This window comes from Coregonus lavaretus, assembly GCF_964263955.1.
Source record: "Coregonus lavaretus genome assembly, chromosome: 13".
NCBI lineage: Eukaryota > Metazoa > Chordata > Actinopteri > Salmoniformes > Salmonidae > Coregonus > Coregonus lavaretus.
The window spans coordinates 51,431,164-51,456,163 of NC_140000.1; the positions used below are offsets into that span (position 1 = coordinate 51,431,164).

The following is a 25,000-nucleotide window of genomic DNA, read 5'->3' on the forward strand; positions in this document are numbered from 1 at the left end:
ACTTGCTAACTGCCTGGTACTCAGCACTCTATTGTCCCTCTAATCACTCTGACATCAATGCAAAATGTAATTGAAAATCTAATCTAACACTTCACGAGAGCCCATAAAGCTCATGTTGCAACATTTCTATAGGCTATGCAATTGCGTGAAAAAACAGAGTGATGGCCTCTATTAAAAAGAGGATCTCATCAGCTTTCTATAGGCTTACTATATTTATTTATCAACTTTCCTAATATTAAGCACATTGCTTCGCTTTACAACAGGAGTATAGCCTACCTTGCTGGCATGAAAATTAACCACGGGAAAGCCAGATCAGGGCCAAACATAAGGACAACTCAGAGTATGCTATTCTGTTCTTCTGAAATAGACTACATTTTCTTCATATCATGTTTCTTTAGACCTGTCTAAAATAAATAATGTATTTTATGTGATGGTGTAGGCTATATTAAATGGATCTATTAGACTTTTTTAAATGTAGATGTTCCAAAGGTCTGCATCAGTGGCTTGTAGGCTATGAGTGGAAGCCAGGAGATGTTAAACGTGAGACCGGCAGTCATTTGCTTGACAATCACCGGCTGACAAAATGTCACGACCACAGCCCTACTCTAGGATAGAAACATTGTCAACTAGCTTTTTTAAAGGTATGTGGGCCTAGTTCATCTTCACACACACACAGACACACCAGGTAGAGACATGCAAGTACAAGGCAGAGACACACGCAGGCTGAGAACTTTGAGATTCGACCTACACAAGTGCATTTGATGGTAAAATACGCAGACAGACCAATGTAATCATGTCTCTTGTAGGTCATTTTCCACTGAAAGAAAATGTTGACCATATAAACCAGCCTAAATGATTATGATACAACACAAGTATAACAAAGGGAACCCTATAGACATAGTTAAAGAGGAGCTGGCTAAAGAGGAGCTGGCTAAAGATGAATTAGCAGAAAACTGGGGCAGACCTAGGTTAGAGTATTGGCTCCAAAGTCTGAATAGGACTAGCAGTAATCCTTCTATTTCTTTCTTTTATTGGCTCTCCCCATGAGATCACCCACTGTGAAGTGACTGAAGTTTAAATGACCTACACCCACTCTCCAACCCCAGCCCTCACTGCCCCCCCTCTGGCTCTATGTCCTCTCCTGACCCCAGGGTGCGGTGGAGGCAGGAGTGTGTGTGTGTGTGGTCTGGCCAGGGGAAATAGAGCTTGGCTAGTGGCGCGTGTCACTGTCACCCTGGACATGTCACAAGGCCCTCAGAGCACTGCTGCTGGCGGTGTGTGTGTGTGTGTGTGGGTATGAGAGGTAGGGTCGATGTGAAAGTGTCCATTATGCGTCCAATACGAACGCTTACTGGTTAATGAGGTATCGAACAGTCAGGAGGAAGGGGCCATGCTTTTCCACACTCCACAGTGCACAGGGTGTGGGGGAGGGGAATTTGATGGGACATGACAGGAACCCATGGGGGGTTTAGGGTGAGGGGGTCGATGGCAAGCTGTCAACCAGACAAAAAGTTGGTTGAAAGTACTGCAAAAAGCCATTGAGTAAACCACAACAAAAGAGTTTGCCTGTATGTCTCAGAACTGTCTATCCTTACTGCCTATGATAGGTGAGTGATTGGCTGTGTCTCTGTGTGTGTGTCCCTGTGTCTCTGTGTCTGTAGGGCCTCGGAGCCCCCCAGAGTTCGTGCTGCTATTCAGTACTCAATGTATCTCCGCTGTTCACTGATAAGGCTGAATTAACCGACAAACCTACACTTCCCATGTGGCATCTCATCTCTACCCCACTGTTAAATTACAACTGCATTTCCCATGGTGCATCATGTTTGTGCCCTCAGCACAATAGAAAAAACTACACATTCCCAAAGCACCTAATTTGTTCCCCCTACAGAACAATTACACTGTAACCCATATAACACCTGCAAAGAAACTACACTTCCCACGACACACTGCATCTGTCCTCTCGTAGTAAAATGTACACTGCAACTCCCCAAAACACTACATTTCCCACGAGGCAACACATCCATCCCTTCACAATAGTGCAATTTACCTACACAGCCAAAATAAAAAATAATCTGTTGGGAAATAAACTACATGGGGTACAGAACCGCACAGCAATTAAAAGCAAGTGTTGATCTGATCCTCAGCTCTCATATCCCTCTTCAGCTTGGGCTTCAAGCAGCAGCGTACGTCCTCTAAGCTCTCAGGCTCCATCCACATCACAGCTGCTCTCCCACAGGCTGCCTTCTGCTCTCCCCCTCCCTCCCAAAACACTCCACACTCACATGCCTGCATCAGCACAAACACACAACACAAACACTGGAGCTAGCGCCGCTAACACCGGAGCTAACACACAAACACACATTGGAGCTAACGCTAGCTAACACCAAAGTCAAAACAACAATGCTAGCTCAAAGAGCTAGGTGAGGGTTGTGTGTTAGCTTATGTCGCTACAAAGAGTCAACCAGGGCATAAAATTAACACCCACCACCTGCGGGTATATTTAGGTACTGGAGGGTAAAAATGTATATTTCACCAGCCACGTAGGGTGGACAATTTGCAGGGCTCTACAGTGCGAGCATTACGTTCGCATTTGCAAATAAAAATATAGTAAAAAGTCAAGTATGTGCACATGTGCGAGTTGTGATTTAGAGCTGCACTAGCTGTTTTCAAAGTATTTCCGCCATTTTGTTTCATAGCTGCTAATCACACAAAGAAATATGAATCTATATCCCACCTCACACAGCAACACTACCTGGCTGGGGAGATTTGGGCACTGTGCTGATAATTGAATTTTTGGAGGCTCTGCTCACAGGCATAAAAGTTGGTCTAATGTACTCAAAAGTTTACAAAGTGAGACTTTGTCCTCGTGTTTCTTGGCTATTTACATTGTTTTGTTCACAAGGTCGGTTGATTTTCAATGTTAGTTTGAGTCTGCTGCTTCAACTGATAGCGAAGAGATGCTGTCTACTCCTGGTCAGATCCAAAATCTCACACACACAGACATGTGACAGGACTCCAGTGGCCTGGTTACCACGGAAACCTCCCACTCAAAGTGGCAGCTGAAAATGTTGTCTCATCTGATATTTTCTCAGATCACAAAAAATTTAATGAAATTGAGCTATATATCACATCATTTCTTACTAATAAATGTTTTGTTTTAGAAACATTAAGCATGGTCATCAGTTTGTTGTGTATTTTCTTTTAGGTAATTATGGCGCAAAAATATTTTGGCTGGTAGATTTTCCATCTAACTGCCACAGTGGCTGGTGGACCAAAAAGTACATTTTAGGCCCTGGAGCCAACACCGCGGTCAAAAGAAGTACTAGGGAAGTGTTGTGTGTTAGCCTTTGAAGCTAAGAAGGGAGAGTTAGCGTTTTAAGCTAACTGTACACGCAGCCTGTTTCATCTGAGGCCCAAAAACTTTTAGAACAAATGTTCTATTGAAAATGACCAGAGACTAGGGATAATATACGAGGTTCATGCTATGTCGGTGATTGATAATTAGCGAGAGGCTTCTGTGTTTTGTAATTGATTGTTAATTAGCAAACGGGGAGATGAATAGCTTGTAGAGCTAATGAACCTTTTCGCTCGATGACAGTGTTCGCTTAGCGCAGTCTGATTGTGTGAGACGGGTTGGGAGTCAGTCAGTCATCTGACGTCATCGCCTTTGGTTGGCCTACTTTTACTGTGGTGATCGGGCACCACGATGGTGTCTGTACCACCATACTGGAACATCATGGTTTTTAATAGACTTCAACTTCAGTCATGGAATGAATCACTGTTGTGTCAGAATGGTCTCTCTGTCTGTCTGTGTGTGTGTGAGACAGTATGCTGTTAAATGTGGCTGACAAGTGAATATTCTCTCTATGAAAGATTGTGAATGTATTTGTGTGTGTGTGCGCGAGAGAGAGAGAGTGAGAGAGAAAGACAAACAGAAAATGAGAGAGATAAAGGGAGAGTGTAAGAGAGCGCGCGAGAGAGAGACATGCAGACAGAAAAAGACAGAGAGAGATTGGGTACAAATCCAGTGCAATAAGATTAAAAGTGTTTGCTGTGCAAAAGTGTGACGAAAATGGCCCGTTGATCGTGGTGTTATCCACTGCCATTGATCTGACAGACAGCAGATGCAGTGTGGCAGTTATGGGGATGGGTCTGGCAGTTATGGGGATGGGTCTGGCAGTTATGGGGATGGGTCTGGCAGTTATGGGGATGGTCTGGCAGTTATGGGGATGGGTCTGGCAGTTATGGGGATGGTCTGGCAGTTATGGGGATGGGTCTGGCAGTTATGGGGATGGGTCTGGCAGTTATGGGGATGGGTCTGGCAGTTATGGGGATGGGTCTGGCAGTTATGGGGATGGGTCTGGCAGTTATGGGGATGGGTCTGGCAGTTATGGGGATGGGTCTGGCAGTTATGGGGATGGGTCTGGCAGTTATGGGGATGGGTCTGGCTGTTATGGGGATGGGTCTGGCTGTTATGGGGATGGGTCTGGCTGTTATGGGGATGGGTCTGGCTGTTATGGGGATGGGTCTGGCAGTTATGGGGATGGGTCTGGCAGTTATGGGGATGGGTCTGGCAGTTATGGGGATGGGTCTGGCAGTTATGGGGATGGGTCTGGCAGTTAAAGGGATGGGTCTGGCAGTTATGGGGATGGGTCTGGCAGTTATGGGGATGGGTCTGGCAGTTATGGGGATGGGTCTGGCAGTTATGGGGATGGGTCTGGCAGTTATGGGGATGGGTCTGGCAGTTATGGGGATGGGTCTGGCAGTTATGGGGATGGGTCTGGCAGTTATGGGGATGGGTCTGGCAGTTATGGGGATGGGTCTGGCAGTTATGGGGATGGGTCTGGCAGTTATGGGGATGGGTCTGGTAGTTAAAGGGATGGGTCTGGTAGTTAAAGGGATGGGTCTGGTAGTTAAAGGGATGGGTCTGGCAGTTAAAGGGATGGGTCTGGTAGTTAAAGGGATGGGTCTGGTAGTTAAAGGGATGGGTCTGGCAGTTATGGGGATGGGTCTGGCAGTTATGGGGATGGGTCTGGTAGTTAAAGGGATGGGTCTGGTAGCTAAAAGGATGGGTCTGGTAGTTAAAAAGATGGGTCAACTCAAATCAAAAACATTATTGGTCGCGTACACAGATTTGCAGATGTTATCACAGGTGCAGCAAAATGCTTGTGTTTCTAGCTCCAACAGTGAAGCAATAATACCTAGTAAACATTTTTTTTAAAGAAATATCAGAACGAGCAATGTTATAAACATGTATATATGATGGTGTGTGTGGACAGTATGGACAGTATGTGAATAGAAAAGGTGTGTACAGCAGTAGCTATATAGGATGAGCCATGACTAGAATACAGTATATACATATAAAGTGGGTAAAACAGTACGTAAACATTAAAGTGACCAGTGTTCAATGACTATGTACAGCATAGGGCAAAGCAGTCTAAGGTGCAGGGTAGAGTACCGGGTGATAGCCGGCTAGTAACAGTGACTAAGGTTCAGGGCAGGGTACTGCTAGTGGTGACTATTTAACAGTCTGATGGCCTGGAGATAGAAGCTGTTTTTCAGTCTCTCGGTCCCAGCTTTGATGCACCTGTCCTGTCTCCTCCTTCTAGATGGTAGTGGGGTGAGCAGGCTGTGGCTCGGGTGGTTGAGGTCCTTGATGATCTTCTTGGCCTTCCTGTGACACTGGGTGCTGTAGCTGTCCTGGAGGGCAGGCAGTGTGCCCCGATGATGAGTTGGGCTGACCGCACCACCCTCTAGAGAGCCCTGTGGTTGCAGACAGTGAAATTGCCGTGGTGATACAGCCCGACAGGATGCTCTCAATGGTGCATGCCGGTCGTCCTCAGGTCGTCAGTGAAGTGCACGCCGAGGAACTTGCAGCTTTTGACCCTCTCCACTGCGGCCCCATCGATATGAATGGGGGGGTTGCTCTCTCTTCTGTCTCCTGTAGTCCACAATCAACTCAGTTTTGTTGACATTGAGGGAGAGGTTATTTTCCAGGCACCACTCCGCCAGGGCTTTCACTTTATCCCTGTAGGCTGTTGGTAATCAGGCCTACCACTGTTGAGTTGGAGACGTGCACGGCCACACAGCCATGGAGGATCTGAGAGTACAGGAGGGGGCTGAGCATGCACCCCTGTGGGGCCCCCATGTTGAGGATCAGCGTGGCAGAGGTGTTGTTGCCTACCTTCACCACCTGGGGGCGGGCCGTCAGGAAGTCAAGGATCCAGTTGCACAGGGAGGGGTGCAGACCCAGGGCCCTGAGCTTAGTGATGAGCTTGGAGGGCACTATGGTGCTGAAGGCTGAGGTGTATTCAATTAACAGTATTCTTACATAGGTATTTCTCTTGTCCAGGTGGGATAGGGTAGTGTACAGTGCAATGGTGATTGCGTCGTCCGTGGAGCTGTTGGGGCGATATGCAAATTATAGTGGGTCTAGGTTGTCGGTAAGGTGGAGGTGATATGATCCTTAACTAGCCTCTCATATGATCCAGGAGCGTGGTGTCGGTGTCCGTAACATGGCTGTCTTTCCCTTTATAATCCGTGATTGTCTAAGGTCCCTGCCACATACAGTACGTCTCGTGTCCGTTGAATTGATTCCATTTTGTCCCTGTACTGTCATTTTGCCTCTTTGATTGCCTTACGGAGGTCATAGCTGGTCTGTTTGTACATGTCCATGTCCATGTCCATGTTCCCAGTCACCTTTCCATGGTTAAATGCAGTGGTTACTGCAGCACAGAGGGGAGGGGAAGACAGATGTCCTTACTATAGCACCCCCCCCCCCCCCCAAAACACACACCTTCCCCCAACATACACCTTTCCCCACCATCCCCCCCAACACACACCTAATATTTAACCCCATTTACAAGGAATGGAATGTTGTTATCGAAGGGAGGCATGAAGCAGAATCTGGAAGGGGGGGCTGAGAGAGAGGAGAGAGGGAAGGATTGGGCTAAGGCAGAGCGTAAATAATCAGCATTAACAGCGTTTTAAATCACATCTCATTTAGAATGAAAGGTCTGATCCATCGCCGTTTACTTTAATGCCTGTGGATTATAATTCATCATGGCGGCGCTCTCAAAGACATGCAAATGCATGCAAATTCTGGATGCTAGCACCTTGCCTTCCCATATTGCTGTGCGCAACCTCTCTTTGGGCTAGGTGAGATGGACAGGACGAAGAGTGAGAGAGGGATGGAAGGAGAGACAGGAGTAGGAGAAAAAAGAGATGGAGGGGAAGGAAAATGGAGAAGGGGAGGTCGAGCGAGAGACAGGGGAAGATGGAAGGAGAGGCAGAGAAGGTGAGCATATGAGAGATGGATGAGAGAGAGGGGGAGAGCAAATGGAAAGAGGGAGTGAGAGAGACATTAAAAGGGATGGGAGGAGCGAGTGAGTGAGTGCTCAGTGTGCGGGTGGCGGCATGCCAGGGGTGGCAGAGTGCCACTCTAGCCGACAGAGTAGGGAGGGGGGGTTAGTGCCAAGGCTCTCCCTAAAGACGGCATCCCACGCCAGCCTGCCCGAGGGGCGAGGGTTCGAGAGAGAGGGGGAGGCATCTTCTCCATCATCACCCCACCACACACACCACATGGTTTAAGGCTCTGAGGCTCTGTGCGGCGGAGGAGGTGTGTGTATGTATGTGTGTGTCTGAGTGTGTGCGAGTGTGCGAGGCTAAGGGGGAGGACCAGCCGTTGGCCCTGCCAAAGCTGTTGGAGTTAGTGAGTTCTACAGGGAGTTCCTGACTCATTTCAGGATATGAGAGGAGAGAGCTCGGCAGTTCATACAGACTGCCTCCTGTCTGCATTGAGAGGAGAGAGCTCGGCAGTTCATACAGACTGCCTCCTGTCTGCATTGACCTGCTCTTCAGCCCGACAGTAGAGTAGCTTGGGAGGGTGATGTGCTATCTGGACACACTGTAGAGCTCTACTACATCAGATGCTTTGGCCCTCTATCTCTCTCTCTCTAGAAACTCATACCTCCTAGGCTCAAGTTGGCAACTACCACCAGTAAGAGGTACAGTACAGTGTGTGTGTGTGATCCAGTCTGAATGAACACCAGTTCCGTACTGTTGGAATATCAATCCCCAGCAATATGGAAATGTTTCTATCTAATCTATGTGTTTCTATCTAAGCCATAAGCCAATGCTGTGTTATTAATCATTGAAAGTATGTAGCCCAGCAGTTTTCATTTGATCACACATTAATCAATGCAATTCACCCTAGATGTATGCCAGAGCACTGACTGCACTAAAACAAACAGACAGCTGTTTTGATGATATAGTAACCTCATATCTAATAACCTACTAACCTCTCATTTGAAATGTACTACCTGTGAATATAGTACATATAGCTATATCACGTTATCACTATGTATTCATGTAATATCCATAGAAATAGAAGAATAGTAATCCTATTTCTATGGTAATATCAACCACCTTCATATAATAACATCATTACTATGTAGGCCGAATACTAAGCAACAACTAGCCTATGCAATAACATGTGTGTGGGCTCTTCAGCTAGGCTAGTCCTCTGTGTTGGAAGGCCTCGCATGCCTGGTTTTACGGTCTCTCTCTCTCGACCTCTCTCTCTCTCGACCTCTCTCTCTCTCGACCTCTCTCTCTCTCGACCTCTCTCTCTCTCGACCTCTCTCTCTCTCGACCTCTCTCTCTCTCGACCTCTCTCTCTCTCGACCTCTCTCTCTCTCGACCTCTCTCTCTCTCGACCTCTCTCTCTCTCGACCTCTCTCTCTCTCGACCTCTCTCTCTCTCGACCTCTCTCTCTCTCGACCTCTCTCTCTCTCGACCTCTCTCTCTCTCGACCTCTCTCTCTCTCTCGACCTCTCTCTCTCTCGACCTCTCTCTCTCTCGACCTCTCTCTCTCTCGACCTCTCTCTCTCTCGACCTCTCTCTCTCTCGACCTCTCTCTCGACCTCTCTCGACCTCTCTCTCGACCTCTCTCGACCTCTCTCTCGACCTCTCTCGACCTCTCTCTCTCTCGACCTCTCTCTCTCTCGACCTCTCTCTCTCTCGACCTCTCTCTCTCTCGACCTCTCTCTCTCTCGACCTCTCTCTCTCTCGACCTCTCTCTCTCTCGACCTCTCTCTCTCTCGACCTCTCTCTCTCTCGACCTCTCTCTCTCTCGACCTCCCTCCTTTTCTCTCTCTCAATACTAGCAGCCACTACATACATTTATTATAATAATTATATTGTCTATCTTTATTGCATGGACAATGCCTAAGTGTGTTGTCCATTTGCTACAGGGCATATCCACAAAACAAACATAGCCTTGCTTGACTACAATGGCTTTCCTTCAAATAAATCTAACAAATCCCTCTCTCCTCTATAAAACAATACCAGCGCCTGAGAACATACATTTTTCACCCAGAATACAATGATGTGCAATGATGTCAGGAGGAAAAAAAACTGTTCGTTGTTGTAATATCGCAAACGGACGTGGGAGTTTCACCGCTAAGCATTCCAGCTTTAAACATTAAAACATTTAGGCCATTTGAGAAAATGGAAGCTGAGCTCAGTTAGTGATCAGTTTTTAGGTGACAGAGGGGCTTTGTTTGCCAGGGGGACTTTAAAGTGATAAGGTACAAGGCCTTCAGGGTGCTTTCACCTGTCCAGACTATTAAAACTATACCACTTTAGACCATATCAATGAAAGACATGAACCCTTCACATCACAGTCTGAACAGCTAGCATCATTTCAGAGGGAGCAGCAGAGGAGACATGACCAGCATAAGAAAAACAGGCCTGACAGACTGCATGGCTCCATTAGCCTGTTTTAGTGGACAGCAGGGTTTTAAATCACTGCTCTGACTCTGTCCCAGTGGGTCGTTCCAACAACACTGTTTACAGTCTCATAGTGGCCCTAAAGAGTCAAAGGTGAGCTGCCTGGCGACAAATAGAGCGCTATACAGTTACTTATTGACTGACGTGGGCAGACTAAGAGTCTTTCATTGGGTTGTAAAAAGTTTAGTGGTGATATTGGGAAACAAGGTTGATTTCGTCAAAAATGCTGTGGTGTGTGTGTGTGTGTTGGTATGCATTCATATGTTTATGAGTGTTTGTGTTCCAACCCGTGAGCCCATTTCCGTGTCTTTGTGTGTGTGAATGTGTGTGTGCCAATTTGTACCTAAATGACAGAGTGGAGTAATGTTGGGGTGTGTAGGAGCGGTAATTGCGGCAGGAATAAATATTTCAGTTTTGTGCCTTTATCTTTCATTTACAGAGAGGCTTTGCGTCTGCCAGCTGAATTACATAATGAGGGAAGGCAAACGAGCTGCGCTTTATGACATTAAAAAATGGCCGCCGTCAGAGGGGCCTGTCCTGCTGAGCGCTAGATGTAACGACAGGATCGGAGAGATGCATCGCTTCAGATCTGTCTTCATGTTTGATTACTAAACACGTCAGCATTTAGCCAAATGCTAGCACTTATTCATAACAAAACACTGATCTGTTAGCATGGTAGCATAAGGCTAACAGCTTCGCTCAAATAGACTCTTCACAGCAAGCCAGTCACATACACTGTCACCCAGTATCATGTTTTGGCCCTGACAAAGTCACTATGACCTGAAAACATCTGGCACATGTCAGTGTTACCTTTTCTCAACTCTAACACTAATACATGTGTCCCAATGGCCCGTTGCTTGCACTGGTACATAAAACACATCTGTTTTGGCCATAGTGCCCTGACAAAGTCACCATAAAACTGAAAACGTTCATTTATCTCTTAGAATTCCGCCAAGGCGGCCGTTTTCCTACCATTTTCTGCAGGTGCTTCTCTTTCCGCACGTCCACCATGACCATGCCCTCCTTGACCAGGCTGAGGCCGACGTCGTCCTTGGAGTCGGCGAACTGCAGTGTGACGTGGGGGCAGGTGACGCCGCTGTGCTCCACGTTGAGCAGACACTGGGTGTTCTGGATATCCCGCACCAGGCTGTCCACCACGTCCGCACGCGCATCCTCCTAACGGGGGTGGAAGAGGAGGAGAAGGGAGGTAAAGGGGTTAGGTCACCCTGCTGAAGGCTGTTGAGACGGAACGTTGGTCAAATAAATCCACAGCATTGAGAGATGACTGGGAATCTTTAGTCCTCTAATAAATATTATGCTTAGAGCGCGAGACAAGGAAGCCAATTAGGAGTATTGAGGAGTATTAAGAAACGCCCCGCCATGGCTTTAAAAAAACAGGGATCAATTGAGTACACCCCAACATTCCTCATTCATCTTCGCTCTATCCCTCTCTCTTCCTTTCCTCCTCCCTCCCTGCCTCTCGCCCTGGTCCTGTCTCCATGGCAACCCCCGAGCAAGCTGCCCTTGGGGTGTGAATGTGGTGTGTCTCTGTGTGTGTATGTGTGGAGAGGGATGCTGAGTGTTCAAGGGGGAAAACTCTGAGGGGCTTTTTGTTGTTTCTTCTTCTTCCTGTGTTCAGCTTGTCACACACTTCGCGGGGGAGCTCAGGGGGAGAGAGAGATTGACAGAGAGAGATAGAGAAAGACAGCCAAGTGGACTGGGCGAGAACGAGAGAGGGAGGTAGAGAAAGGGAGAGGAGGAGAGAGCGCCAAGGGGACAGGGTGGAGATATGCAATATGAATGAGGGCCTTCTGCTGAGTGGAAAAGGACACTAACAGGGCCTTCTGCTGAGTGGGTCAGGACACTAACAGGGCCTTCTGCTGAGTGGGACAGGACACTAACAGGGCCTTCTGCTGAGTGGGACAGGACACTAACAGGGCCTTCTGCTGAGTGGGACAGGACACTAACAGGGCCTTCTGCTGAGTGGGACAGGACACTAACAGGGCCTTCTGCTGAGTGGGACAGGACACTAACAGGGCCTTCTGCTGAGTGGGACAGGAAACTAACAGGGCCTTCTGCTGAGTGGGACAGAACACTAACAGGGCCTTCTGCTGAGTGGGACAGGACACTGTAACAGGGCCTTCTGCTGAGTGGGACAGGACACTAACAGGGCTTTCTGCTGAGTGGGACAGGACACTGCAACAGAGTTAGCACTATCACGCCTGAAATGGACCTGTGTGGATGGTCATAACTATGCATACAACTACAGTGAAGGAAAAAAGGATTTGATCCCCTGCTGATTTTGTATGTTTGCCCACTGACAAAGACATGATCAGTCTATAATTTCAATGGTAGGTTTATTTGAACAGTGAGAGAAAGAATAACAACACAAAAATCCAGAAAAACGCATGTCAAAAATGTTATAAATTGATTTGCATTTTAATGAGGGAAATAAGTATTTGACCCCTCTGCAAACATGACTTAGTACTTGGTGGCAAAACCCTTGTTGGCAATCACAGAGGTCAGACGTTTCTTGTAGTTGGCCACCAGGTTTGCACACATCTCAGGAGGGATTTTGTTCCACTCCTCTTTGCAGATCTTCTCCAAGTCATTAAGGTTTCGAGGCTGACGTTTGGCAACTCGAACCTTCAGCTCCCTCCACAGATTTTCTATGGGATTAAGGTCTGGAGACTGGCTAGGCCACTCCAGGACCTTAATGTGCTTCTTCTTGAGCCACTCCTTTGTTGCCTTGGCCGTGTGTTTTGGGTCATTGTCATGCTGGAATACCCATCCACGACCCATTTTCAATGCCCTGGCTGAGGGAAGGAGGTTCTCACCCAAGATTTGACGGTACATGGCCCCGTCCATCGTCCCTTTGATGCGGTGAAGTTGTCCTTTCTCCTTAGCAGAAAAACACCCCCAAAGCATAATGTTTCCACCTCCATGTTTGACGGTGGTGATGGTGTTCTTGGGGTCATAGGCAGCATTCCTCCTCCTCCAAACACGGCGAGTTGAGTTGATGCCAAAGAGCCCGATTTTGGTCTCATCTGACCACAACACTTTCACCCAGTTCTCCTCTGAATCATTCAGATGTTCATTGGCAAACTTCAGACGGTCCTGTATATGTGCTTTCTTGAGCAGGGGGACCTTGCGGGCGCTGCAGGATTTCAGTCCTTCACGGCGTAGTGTGTTACCAATTGTTTTATTGGTGACTAAGGTCCCAGCTGCCTTAAGATCATTGACAAGATCCTCCCGTGTAGTTCTGGGCTGATTCCTCACCGTTCTCATGATCATTGCAACTCCACAAGGTGAGATCTTGCATGGAGCCCCAGGCCGAGGGAGATTGACAGTTATTTTGTGTTTCTTCCATCTGCGAATAATCGCACCAACTGTTGTCACCTTCTCACCAAGCTGCTTGGCGATGGTCTTGTAGCCCATTCCAGCCTTGTGTAGGTCTACAATCTTGTCCCTGACATCCTTGGAGAGCTCTTTGGTCTTGGCCATGGTGGAGATTTGGAATCTGATTGATTGATTGCTTCTGTGGACAGGTGTCTTTTATACAGGTAACAAGCTGAGATTAGGAGCACTCCCTTTAAGAGTGTGCTCCTAATCTCAGCTCCTTACCTGTATAAAAGACACCTGGGAGCCAGAAATATTTCTGATTGAGAGGAGGTCAAATACTTATTTCCCTCATTAAAATGCAATTCAATTTATAACATTTTTGACATGTGTTTTTTGTTGTTATTCTGTCTCTCACTGTTCAAATAAACCTACCATTAAAATTATAGACTGATCATTTCTTTGTCAGTGGGCAAACGTACAAAATCAGCAGGGGATCAAATACTTTTTTCCCTCACTGTATATATGCTAATATATGCTAACAAAGGAGAGTGTATGCATGTATTAATATGAATATGTGTCTAAGTGAATGACTGACTGACTGACTGACTGACAGTGTGTGTGTGTGTGTGTGTGTGTGTGTGTGTGTGTGTGTGTGTGTGTGTGGGGGGGAGCACTGGCCAGTTTGAGTCACAGCAGGTGAGTGAGCAACCAGGCAGCACCCTCTCTACTCCAGGTGGCAGGGGAGAGAGGACATCTGGGGAGAAATGCTGTCACCACTAGTAACAGGCCCAGAGAGAGAGGGAAGGAGAAAGAAACACACAGAGAGAGCAAGAGAGATTGAGAAGGAGAGAGAGATTGAGAGGGAGAGAGCAAGAGAGATCAGGAGGGAGAGCGAGAATGAGCGAGAGAGAGAGATTGAGAGGGAGAAAGAGAAAAAAAAAGAGAGTGAGAGAGAGCGAGAACGAGAGAAAGCTGACCAGAGATTTAGGGAAGGAGAAAAGGAGAGAGGAGAGAAATATTATCTGAAAGACAGGGAGATAAAGAAAACGGGTAACTACACCTGACATAAAGAAAACGGGTAACTACACCTGACATAGAAAACATTTGCTTTTGCAATGTAAACATATGTTTCCCAATAAAACCCTTTGAATTGAATAAAGAAAACAGGAACCAAACAAGAGCCAACAGAGGTAGAGATACAGAGAGCGCGAAAAAGCATGATCAAATAAGAGCTAGAAAGAGGGGTAGAAAGACAGAGGGACAGAGAAAAAGGGGAAGAGAGAGGTAGAGAGAGGTAGAGGTAGAGAGGTAGAGGTAGAGAGAGGTAAAGGTAGAGAGATGTAGAGGTAGAGCGAGGTAGAGAGAGGTAAAGGTAGAGAGATGTAGAGGTAGAGGTAGAGAGAGGTAAAGGTAGAGAGATGTAGAGGTAGAGCGAGGTAAAGGTAGAGAGATGTAGAGGTAGAGGTAGAGAGAGGTAAAGGTAGAGAGAGGTAGAGGTAGAGGTAGCGAGAGGTAGAGGTAGAGAGAGGTAGAGGTAGAGGTAGCGAGAGGTAGAGGTAGAGAGAGGTAGAGAGAGGTAGGGGTAGAGAGAGGTACAGGTAGAGAGAGGTAGAGGTAGAGGTAGAGAGAGGTAAAGGTAGAGAGAGGTAGAAGGAGGTAGAAGTAGAGAGAGGTAGAGGTAGAGAGAGGTACAGGTAGAGAGAGGTAGAGGTAGAGAGAGGGAGGTAGAGAGAGGTAGAGGTATAGAGAGGTAGAGAGAGGTAGAGAGAGGTAGAGGTAGCGAGAGGTAGAGGTAGCGAGAGGTAGAGGTAGCGAGAGGTAGAGACAGGTAGAGGTAGAGAGAGGTAGAGGTAGCGAGAGGTAGAGGTAGCGAGAGGTAGAGGTAGCGAGAGGTAGAGGTAGCGAGAGGTAGAGGTAGAGAGAGGTAGAGGTAGAGAGAGGTAGAGGTAGAGAGAGGTACAAGTAGAGGTATAGAGAGGTACAGGTAGAGAGAGGGAGGTAGAGAGAGGTAGAGGTAGAGAGGTAGAGAGAGGTAGAGGTAGAGAGAGGTAGAGAGAGGTAGCGAGAGGTACAGGTAGAGAGAGGGAGGTAGAGAGAGGTAGAGGTAGAGAGAGGTACAGGTAGAGAGAGGGAGGTAGAGAGAGGAAGAGGTAGAGAGAGGTAGAGAAATGTAGAGAGGTAGAGGTAGAGAGAGGTAGAGGTAGAGAGAGGTAGAGAGAGGTAGCGAGAGGTACAGGTAGAGAGAGGGAGGTAGAGAGAGGTAGAGGTAGAGAGAGGTAGAGAAATGTAGAGAGAGGTAGAGGTAGAGAGAGGTAGAGGTAGAGAGAGGTACAGGTAGAGAGAGGTAGAGGTAGAGAGCAGTAGAGAGAGGTAGAGGTAGCGAGAGGTAGAGGTAGAGAGAGGTAGAGAGAGGTAGAGGTAGCGAGAGGTAGAGGTAGAGAGAGGTAGAGGTAGCGAGAGGTAGAGGTAGCGAGAGGTAGAGGTAGAGAGAGGTAGAGAGAGGTAGAGGTAGCGAGAGGTAGAGGTAGAGAGAGGTAGAGGTAGAGAGAGGTAGAGAGATGTAGAGGTAGAGAGAGGTAGAGGTAGAGAGAGGTAGAGAGATGTAGAGGTAGAGAGAGGTAGAGGTAGAGAGAGGTAGAGAGAGGTAGAGGTAGAGAGAGGTAGAGGTAGAGGTGGAGAGAGGTAGAGGTAGAGAGAGAGGTAGAGGTAGACAGAGGTAGAGGTAGAGAGAGGTAGAGGTAGAGGTGGAGAGAGGTAGAGGTAGCGAGAGGTAGAGGTAGCGAGAGGTAGAGGTAGCGAGAGGTAGAGGTAGCGAGAGGTAGAGGTAGCGAGAGGTAGAGGTAGCGAGAGGTAGAGGTAGCGAGAGGTAGAGGTAGAGAGAGGTAGAGAGAGGTAGAGGTAGCGAGAGGTAGAGGTAGAGAGAGGTAGAGGTAGCGAGAGGTAGAGGTAGAGAGAGGTAGAGAGAGGTAGAGAGATGTAGAGGTAGAGAGAGGTAGAGGTAGAGAGAGGTAGAGGTAGAGAGAGGTAGAGAGAGGTAGAGGTAGAGAGAGGTAGAGAGAGGTAGAGGTGGAGAGAGGTAGAGGTAGAGAGAGGTAGAGGTAGAGAGAGGTAGAGGTAGAGGTAGAGGTGGAGAGAGGTATAGGTAGAGAGAGGTAGAGGTAGAGAGAGGTAGAGAGAGGTAGAGGTAGAGCGAGGTAGAGGTAGAGCGAGGTCGAGGTAGAGGTAGAGAGGTAGAGGTAGAGAGGTAGAGGTAGAGAGAGGTAAAGGTAGAGAGATGTAGAGGTAGAGCGAGGTAGAGAGAGGTAAAGGTAGAGAGATGTAGAGGTAGAGGTAGAGAGAGGTAAAGGTAGAGAGATGTAGAGGTAGAGCGAGGTAGAGAGAGGTAAAGGTAGAGAGATGTAGAGGTAGAGGTAGAGAGAGGTAAAGGTAGAGAGAGGTAGAGGTAGCGAGAGGTAGAGAGAGGTAGAGGTAGAGGTAGCGAGAGGTAGAGGTAGAGAGAGGTAGAGAGAGGTAGAGGTAGAGAGAGGTACAGGTAGAGAGAGGTACAGGTAGAGAGAGGTAGAGGTAGAGGTAGAGAGAGGTAAAGGTAGAGAGAGGTAGAAGGAGGTAGAAGTAGAGAGAGGTAGAGGTATTGAGAGGTACAGGTAGAGAGAGGTACAGGTAGAGAGAGGTAGAGGTAGAGAGAGGGAGGTAGAGAGATGTAGAGAGAGGTAGAGGTAGCGAGAGGTAGAGGTAGCGAGAGGTAGAGGTAGCGAGAGGTAGAGACAGGTAGAGGTAGAGAGAGGTAGAGGTAGAGAGAGGTAGAGGTAGCGAGAGGTAGAGGTAGCGAGAGGTAGAGGTAGAGAGAGGTAGAGGTAGAGAGAGGTACAGGTAGAGGTATAGAGAGGTACAGGTAGAGAGAGGGAGGTAGAGAGAGGTAGAGAGGTAGAGAGAGGTAGAGAGAGGTAGAGGTAGAGAGAGGTAGAGAGAGGTAGAGAGAGGTAGCGAGAGGTACAGGTAGAGAGAGGGAGGTAGAGAGAGGTAGAGGTAGAGAAATGTAGAGAGAGGTAGAGGTAGAGAGAGGTAGAGGTAGAGAGAGGTAGAGGTAGAGAGAGGTAGAGGTAGAGAGAGGTAGAGGTAGAGAGCAGTAGAGAGAGGTAGAGGTAGCGAGAGGTAGAGGTAGAGAGAGGTAGAGGTAGCGAGAGGTAGAGAGAGGTAGAGAGAGGTAGAGGTAGCGAGAGGTAGAGGTAGAGGTAGCGAGAGGTAGAGGTAGAGAGAGGTAGAGGTAGAGAGAGGTAGAGAGATGTAGAGGTAGAGAGAGGTAGAGGTAGAGAGAGGTAGAGAGATGTAGAGGTAGAGAGAGGTAGAGGTAGAGAGAGGTAGAGAGAGGTAGAGGTAGAGAGAGGTAGAGGTAGAGGTGGAGAGAGGTAGAGGTAGAGAGAGAGGTAGAGGTAGAGAGAGGTAGAGGTAGAGAGAGGTAGAGGTAGAGAGAGGTAGAGGTAGAGGTGGAGAGAGGTAGAGGTAGAGAGAGGTAGAGGTAGAGAGAGGTAGAGGTAGCGAGAGGTAGAGGTAGAGAGAGGTAGAGAGAGGTAGAGGTAGCGAGAGGTAGAGGTAGAGAGAGGTAGAGAGAGGTAGAGGTAGAGAGAGGTAGAGGTAGAGAGAGGTAGAGAGATGTAGAGAGAGGTAGAGAGAGGTAGAGAGAGGTAGAGGTAGAGAGAGAGGTAGAGGTAGAGAGAGAGGTAGAGGTAGAGAGAGAGGTAGAGGTAGAGAGAGGTAGAGAGAGGTAGAGGTAGAGAGAGAGGTAGAGGTAGAGAGAGAGGTAGAGGTAGAGAGAGGTAGAGGTAGAGAGAGGTAGAGGTAGAGGTGGAGAGAGGTAGAGGTAGAGAGAGGTAGAGGTAGAGAGAGGTAGAGGTAGAGAGAGGTAGAGAGAGGTAGAGAGAGAGCGAGGTAGAGGTAGAGAGGTAGAGGTAGAGAGAGGTAAAGGTAGAGAGATGTAGAGGTAGAGCGAGGTAGAGAGAGGTAAAGGTAGAGAGATGTAGAGGTAGAGAGAGGTAAAGGTAGAGAGATGTAGAGGTAGAGCGAGGTAGAGAGAGGTAAAGGTAGAGAGAGGTAGAGGTTGAGGTAGCGAGAGGTAGAGGTAGCGAGAGGTAGAGGTAGAGGTAGCGAGAGGTAGAGGTAGAGAGAGGTAGAGAGAGGTAGAGGTAGAGAGAGGTACAGGTAGAGAGAGGTACAGGTAGAGAGAGGTAGAGGTAGAGGTAGAGAGAGGTAAAGGTAGAGAGAGGTAGAAGGAGGTAGAAGTAGAGAGAGGTAGAGGTAGAGAGAGGTACAGGTAGAGAGAGGTACAGGTAGAGAGAGGTAGAGGTAGAGAGAGGGAGGTAGAGAGAGGTAGAGGTATAGAGAGGTAGAGAGATGTAGAGAGAGGTAGAGGTAGCGAGAGGTAGAGGTAGCGAGAGGTAGAGGTAGAGGTAGCGAGAGGTAGAGACAGGTAGAGGTAGAGAGAGGTAGAGGTAGAGAGAGGTAGAGGTAGAGAGAGGTAGAGGTAGCGAGAGGTAGAGGTAGCGAGAGGTAGAGGTAGAGAGAGGTAGAGGTAGAGAGAGGTACAGGTAGAGGTATAGAGAGGTACAGGTAGAGAGAGGGAGGTAGAGAGAGGTAGAGGTAGAGAGGTAGAGAGAGGTAGAGGTAGAGAGAGGTAGAGAGAGGTAGAGAGAGGTAGCGAGAGGTACAGGTAGAGAGAGGGAGGTAGAGAGAGGTAGAGGTAGAGAGAGGTACAGGTAGAGAGAGGGAGGTAGAGAGGTAGAGAAATGTAGAGAGAGGTAGAGGTAGAGAGAGGTAGCGAGAGGTACAGGTAGAGAGAGGGAGGTAGAGAGAGGTAGAGGTAGAGAGAGGTAGAGAAATGTAGAGAGAGGTAGAGGTAGAGAGAGGTAGAGGTAGCGAGAGGTAGAGGTAGAGAGAGGTAGAGAGAGGTAGAGGTAGCGAGAGGTAGAGGTAGAGAGAGGTAGAGAGAGGTAGAGGTAGCAAGAGGTAGAGGTAGAGAGAGGTAGAGGTAGCGAGAGGTAGAGGTAGAGAGAGGTAGAGGTAGAGAGAGGTAGAGAGATGTAGAGGTAGAGAGAGGTAGAGGTAGAGAGAGGTAGAGAGATGTAGAGGTAGAGGTAGAGCGAGGTAGAGATAGAGGTAGAGCGAGGTAGAGGTAGAGCGAGGTAGAGGTAGAGAGAGGTAGAGGTAGAGCGAGGTAGAGATAGAGGTAGAGCGAGGTAGAGGTAGAGAGAGGTACAGGTAGAGAGAGGTAGAGGTAGAGAGAGCTGTGTCAGCTGTAGAGAGTGGAGATGTTTCCAGGAGGGCTGTGGAGGTGAGGCTGAGGCCTGGGTGGACAGATGGCCCACATCACCCTGCTGCAGCCTCACACTGACTCAGTGGAGGTGACAGCACACACTCCTTGAACCCAGACACACACTCGAAAATAAACAATATATATATATATATATATATATATATATATATATATATATATATATATATATATATATATATTTATTAGGTAAGGACACACACACACATTACAAACACACACGGACAGACACACACACACACACACACAAAAGGACGGACAGACACACACGGACAGACACACACACGAACATGAAAAGACACACACATTAACAGACACACACGAACAGAACCACAAAAATAGGCATCTCAGGCTAGGACATACAGATTAATATCACACTAAGCTTAGACAGATGTAAAACTAAAAACACACTTTCAGTTCATCTTAGCTAGGTGATCCCCATTCAGACCAAACCATGTGTTTTGATCTTAGCTATGTGATCCCCACTCAGATCATTGCAGGCTTTCTGAGAAATCCAGGCTTTTACAACACTAATGTCACACTAAGCACTTCAGAGTGCTTCCCTCTTGACATACAAAACACACAGACTTTTCAGTCAGACACGCCCATCCAAATACAGAAGTACAGACCTAGAGAGATTATAAAGACTAGGGCCCTCAAACACACTCTGCCCGGTTATTGGGGTGTATATTCATACACACACTGTATTTAAGTAAGCAATAAGGCCCGAGGGGGTGTGGTATATGGCCAATATACCACGGCTAAGGGCTATTCTTATGCACGATGCAACGCGGAGTGCCTCGATACAGCCCTTAGCCGTGGTATACTGGCCATATACTACAAACCCCCGAGGTGCCTTATTGCTATTATAAACTGGTTACCAACATAATTAGAGCAGCAAAAATAAATGTTTTGTCATACCCGTGGTATATGGTGTGATATACCACGGATGTCAGCCAAACAGCATTCAGGGCTCGAACAACCCAGTTTATAAAAAAACGTTAAGAACACCTGCTCTTTCCATGACATAGACTGACCTGGTGAATCCAGGTGAAAGCTATGATCCCTTATTGATGTCACTTGTTAAATCCACTTCAATCAGTGTAGATGAAGGGGAGGAGACAGGTTAAAGAAGGATTTTAAAACTTGAGACATTTGAGACATGGATTGTGTATGTGTGACATTCAGAGGGTGAATGGGCAAGACAAAATATTTAAGTGCCTTTGAATGGGGTATGGTAGTAGGTGCCAGGCGCACCGGTTTGTGTCAAGAACTGCAAAGCTGCTGGGTTTTCACGCTTAACAGTTTCCCGTGTGTATCAGGAATGGTCCACCACCCAAAAGACATCCAGCCAACTTGACAACTGTGGGAAGCATTGGAGTCAACATGGGCCAGCATCCCTGTGGAACGCTTTCGACATCTTGTGTATATATATATATATATATGTGTGTATATATATATATATATATACACACACTAACGGTCAAAAGGTTTAGAACACCTACTCATTCAAGGGTTTTTCTTTATTTTTACTATTTTATACATTGGTAGAATAATAGTGAAGACATCAAAACGATGAGTATTAACCAAAAAGGTGTTAAACAAATCAAAATATATTTGAGATTTGAGATTCTTCAAAGTAGCCACCCTTTGCCTTGATGACAGCTTCGCACAATCTTAGCATTCTCTCAACCAGCTTCATGAGGTAGTCACCTGGAATGCATTTCAATTAACAGGTGTGACTTGTTAAAAGTTAATTTGTGGACTTTCTTTCCTTCTTAATGCGTTTGAGCCAATCAGTTGTGTTGTGACAAGGTAGGGGTGGTATACAGAAGATAGCCCTATTTGGTAAAAGTCCATATTATGGCAAGAACAGCTCAAATAAGCAAAGAGAAATGACAGTCCATCATTACTTTAAGACATGAAGGTCAGTCAATCATCAAGCGCAAAAACCATCAAGCGCTATGATGAAACTGGCTCTCATGAGGACCGCCACAGGAAAGGAAGACCCAGAGTTTCCTCTGCTGCAGAGGATAAGTTCATTAGAGTTACCAGCCTCAGAAATTGCAGCCCAAATAAATGCTTCACAGAGTTCAAGTAACAGACACATCTCAACATAAACTGTTCAGAGGAGACTGCGTGAATAAGGCATTCATGGTCGAATTGCTGCAAAGAAACCACTACTAAAGGACACCAATAAGAAGAAGAGACTTGCTTGGGCCAAGAAACACGAGCAATGGACATTAGACCGGTGGAAATCTGTCCTTTGGTCTGATGAGTCCAAATTTCAGATTTTTGGTGAACGGATGATCTCCGCATGTGTTGTTCCCACTGTGAAGCATGGAGAAGGAGGTGTGACGGTGCTTTGCTGGTGACACTGTCTATGATTTATTTAGAATTTAAGGCACACTTAACCAGCACGTCTACCACAGCATTCTACACCGATACGCCATCCCATCTGGTTTGGGCTTAGTGAGACTATCATTTGTTTTTCAACAGGACAATGACCCAAAACACACCACCAGGCTGTGTAAGGGCTATTTGACCAAGGAGAGTGATGGAGTGCTGCATCAGTTGACCTGGCCTCCACAATCACTCGACCTCAACCCAATTGAGATGGCTTGGGATGAGTTGGACCGCAGAGTGAAGGAAAAGCAGCTAACAAGTGCTCAGTATATGTGGGAACTCCTTCAATACTGTTGTTAAAGCATTCCTCATGAAGCTGGTTGAGAGAATGCCAAGAGTGTGCAAAGCTGTCATCAAGACAAAGGGTGGCTACTTTGAAGAATCTAAAATCTAAAATATATTTTGATTTGTTTAACACTTTTTTTGGTTAGTACATGATTCCATATGTGTTATTTCATAGTTTTGATGCCTTCACTATTATTCTACAATTTAGAAAATAGTAAAAATAAAGAAAAACCCTTGAATGAGTAGGTGTCCAAACTTTTGACTGGTACTGTATGTATGTATGTATGTATGTATATATGTATATATGTATATATGTATGTGTCTGTGTGTACAAAACGTACGTCTTGTGGGACCTGGATGTAGGCGAAGGTGTACTCTGTGGCCTGTGCGGCAAGGGTCCGGGTGCTGAAGGCCGGTGGAATGACAGCCAGGCGAGTGGACGGCACTCTCTCTCTCTGTGGAGGTAGGGGAAGAGAGAGAGGGGGGAGGGAGGGGGAGAGAGAGACAGGTTTTAAGAATCAAAGAGTGCAACACAGAGGAAATAACAAAGGAACACTGTTGTTTCACCTCAATTTCAGCTCAGTTCATCCACAAAACAAAGACCTCCCTTAACTACTACATAGATCACTCCTGTAAGCCCAAATATTAAAAGACTGGGTCTGAAAGGGGAGCGAGATATGGAGGGATATCAACAAAGAGAGACAGACAGACAGAGACACAGAGGGAGATATGGAGAGAGACACAGACAGAGAGAGGGAGATATGGAGGGTTATCTAGAAAGAGAAAGAGAGATATGGAGGGATATCTAGAAAAAGAGAGAGACAGACAGACACAGAGAGAGAGAGAGAGAGAGAGAGAGATTGAGGGTTATCTAGAAAGAGAGAGACCGAGGGAGAGAGGGAGATATAGAGGGATATCTAGAAAGAGACAGAGAGAAGGAGAAAGCGAGAGTCAGTCAGACTGAAGTCTCTTAGACCAGGGGTTCTCAAACTGGGTCCTGGGGCCCCCCCTGCGTGTACATTTTGGTTTTTGTACTAGCACTACACAGCTGTTTCAAATAATCACAGCTTGATGAGGAGTTGGTTATTTGAATCAGCTGTGTAGTGCTAGGGCAAAAAACAAAACGTACACCCAGGGGGGCCCCCAGGACCGTGTTTGAGAACCCCTGAGTTAGAGGGCTAACTCACAATCCTCGCCCTGCTCAGCAGAGCCCTGATAAAATAGCTAGAGATAACCAGTCACTTCCACAAACCTCCTATCTGATAATGACAACAACAGCGTCAACACACACTTCCACAAACCTCCTATCTGATAACAGCAGTGTCAAGACACACTTCAGAAAACATATCTGATAACACTGTGTTAACAAACCTCCAAACAAGCTTCAATGCCGCCATACAACACTCCTTGCGTAGCCTCCAACTGCTCTTAAACGCTAGAAAAACTAAATGCATGCTCTTCAATCGAACGCTGCTTGTACCCGCCTGCCTGACTAGAATCACTACTCTCGGCGGGTCTGACTTAGAATATGTGGACAACAACAAATACCTAGGTGTCTGGTTAGACCGTAAACTCTCCTTCTAGACTCACATTAAGCATCTCCGATCCAAAGTTAAATCTAGAATCGGCTTCCTATTTCGCAACAAAGCCTCCTTCACTCATGCTGCCAAACATGCCCTCGTTAAACTGACTATCCTACCGATCCTTGAGATCTGGAGACTGGCTAGGCCACTCCAGGACCTTGAAATGCTTCTTACGAAGCCACTCCTTCATTGCCCGGGCGGTGTGTTTGGGATCATTGTCATGCTGAAAGACCCAGCCACGTTTCATCTTCAATGCCCTTGCTGATGGAAGGAGGTTGTCACTCAAAATCTCACAATACATGGCCCCATTTATTCTTTCCTTTACACAGATCAGTCGTCCAGGTCCCTTTGCAGAAAAACAGCCCCAAAGCATGATGCTTCCACCCCCATGCTTCACAGTAGGTATGGTGTTCTTTGGATGCAACTCAGCATTCTTTGTCCTCCAAACACGACGAGTTGAGTTTTTACCAAAAAGTTCTATTTTGGTTTCATCTGACCATATGACATTCTCTCAATCCTCTTCTGGATCATCCAAATGCACTCTAGCAAACTTCAGACGGGCCTGGATATGTACTGGCTTAAGCAGGGGGACACGTCTGGCACTGCAGGATTTGAGTCCCTGGCGGCGTAGTGTGTTACTGATGGTAGGCTTTGTTACTTTGGTCCCAGCTCTCTGCAGGTCATTCACTAGGTCCCCCCGTGTGGTTCTGGGATTTTTGCTCACCGTTCTTGTGATCATTTTGACCCCACGGGGTGAGATCTTGCGTGGAGCCCCAGATCGAGGGAGATTATCAGTGGTCTTGTAGGTCTTCCATTTCCTAATAATTGCTCCCACAGTTGATTTCTTCAAACCAAGCTGCTTACCTATTGCAGATTCAGTCTTCCCAGCCTGGTGCAGGTCTACAATTTTGTTTCTGGTGTCCTTTGACAGCTCTTTGGTCTTGGCCATAGTGGAGGTTGGAGTGTGACTGTTTGAGGTTGTGGACAGGTGTCTTTTATACTGATAACAAGTTCAAACAGGTGCCATTAATACAGGTAACGAGTGGAGGTCAGAGGAGCCTCTTAAATAAGAAGTTTCAGGTCTGTGAGAGCCAGAAATCTTGCTTGTTTGTAGGTGACCAAATACTTATTTTCCACCATAATTTGCAAATAAATTCATAAAAAATCCTACAATGTGATTTTCTGGATTTTTTTCTCTCTCAATTTGTCTGTCATAGTTGACGTGTACCTATGATGAAAATTACAGGCCTCTCTAATTTTTTTAAGT

General features: G+C 46.9%; 1 protein-coding gene across 1 annotated transcript in view; it reads right to left on the reverse strand.

Annotated features, from left to right (window-relative positions):
- The window catches only part of LOC311139751 (staphylococcal nuclease domain-containing protein 1-like), a 43,689-nt gene that overhangs the window by 11,778 nt on the left and 6,911 nt on the right, over window positions 1–25,000 (reverse strand). The window contains exons 3-4 of the mRNA XM_084174690.1: window positions 22,492–22,605; window positions 10,765–10,968 (exon numbers count right to left, since the gene is read on the reverse strand). Of these exons, the coding sequence (XP_084030816.1) occupies window positions 10,765–10,968; window positions 22,492–22,605 (318 nt within the window). The remainder of the gene's footprint in view (window positions 1–10,764; window positions 10,969–22,491; window positions 22,606–25,000) is intronic.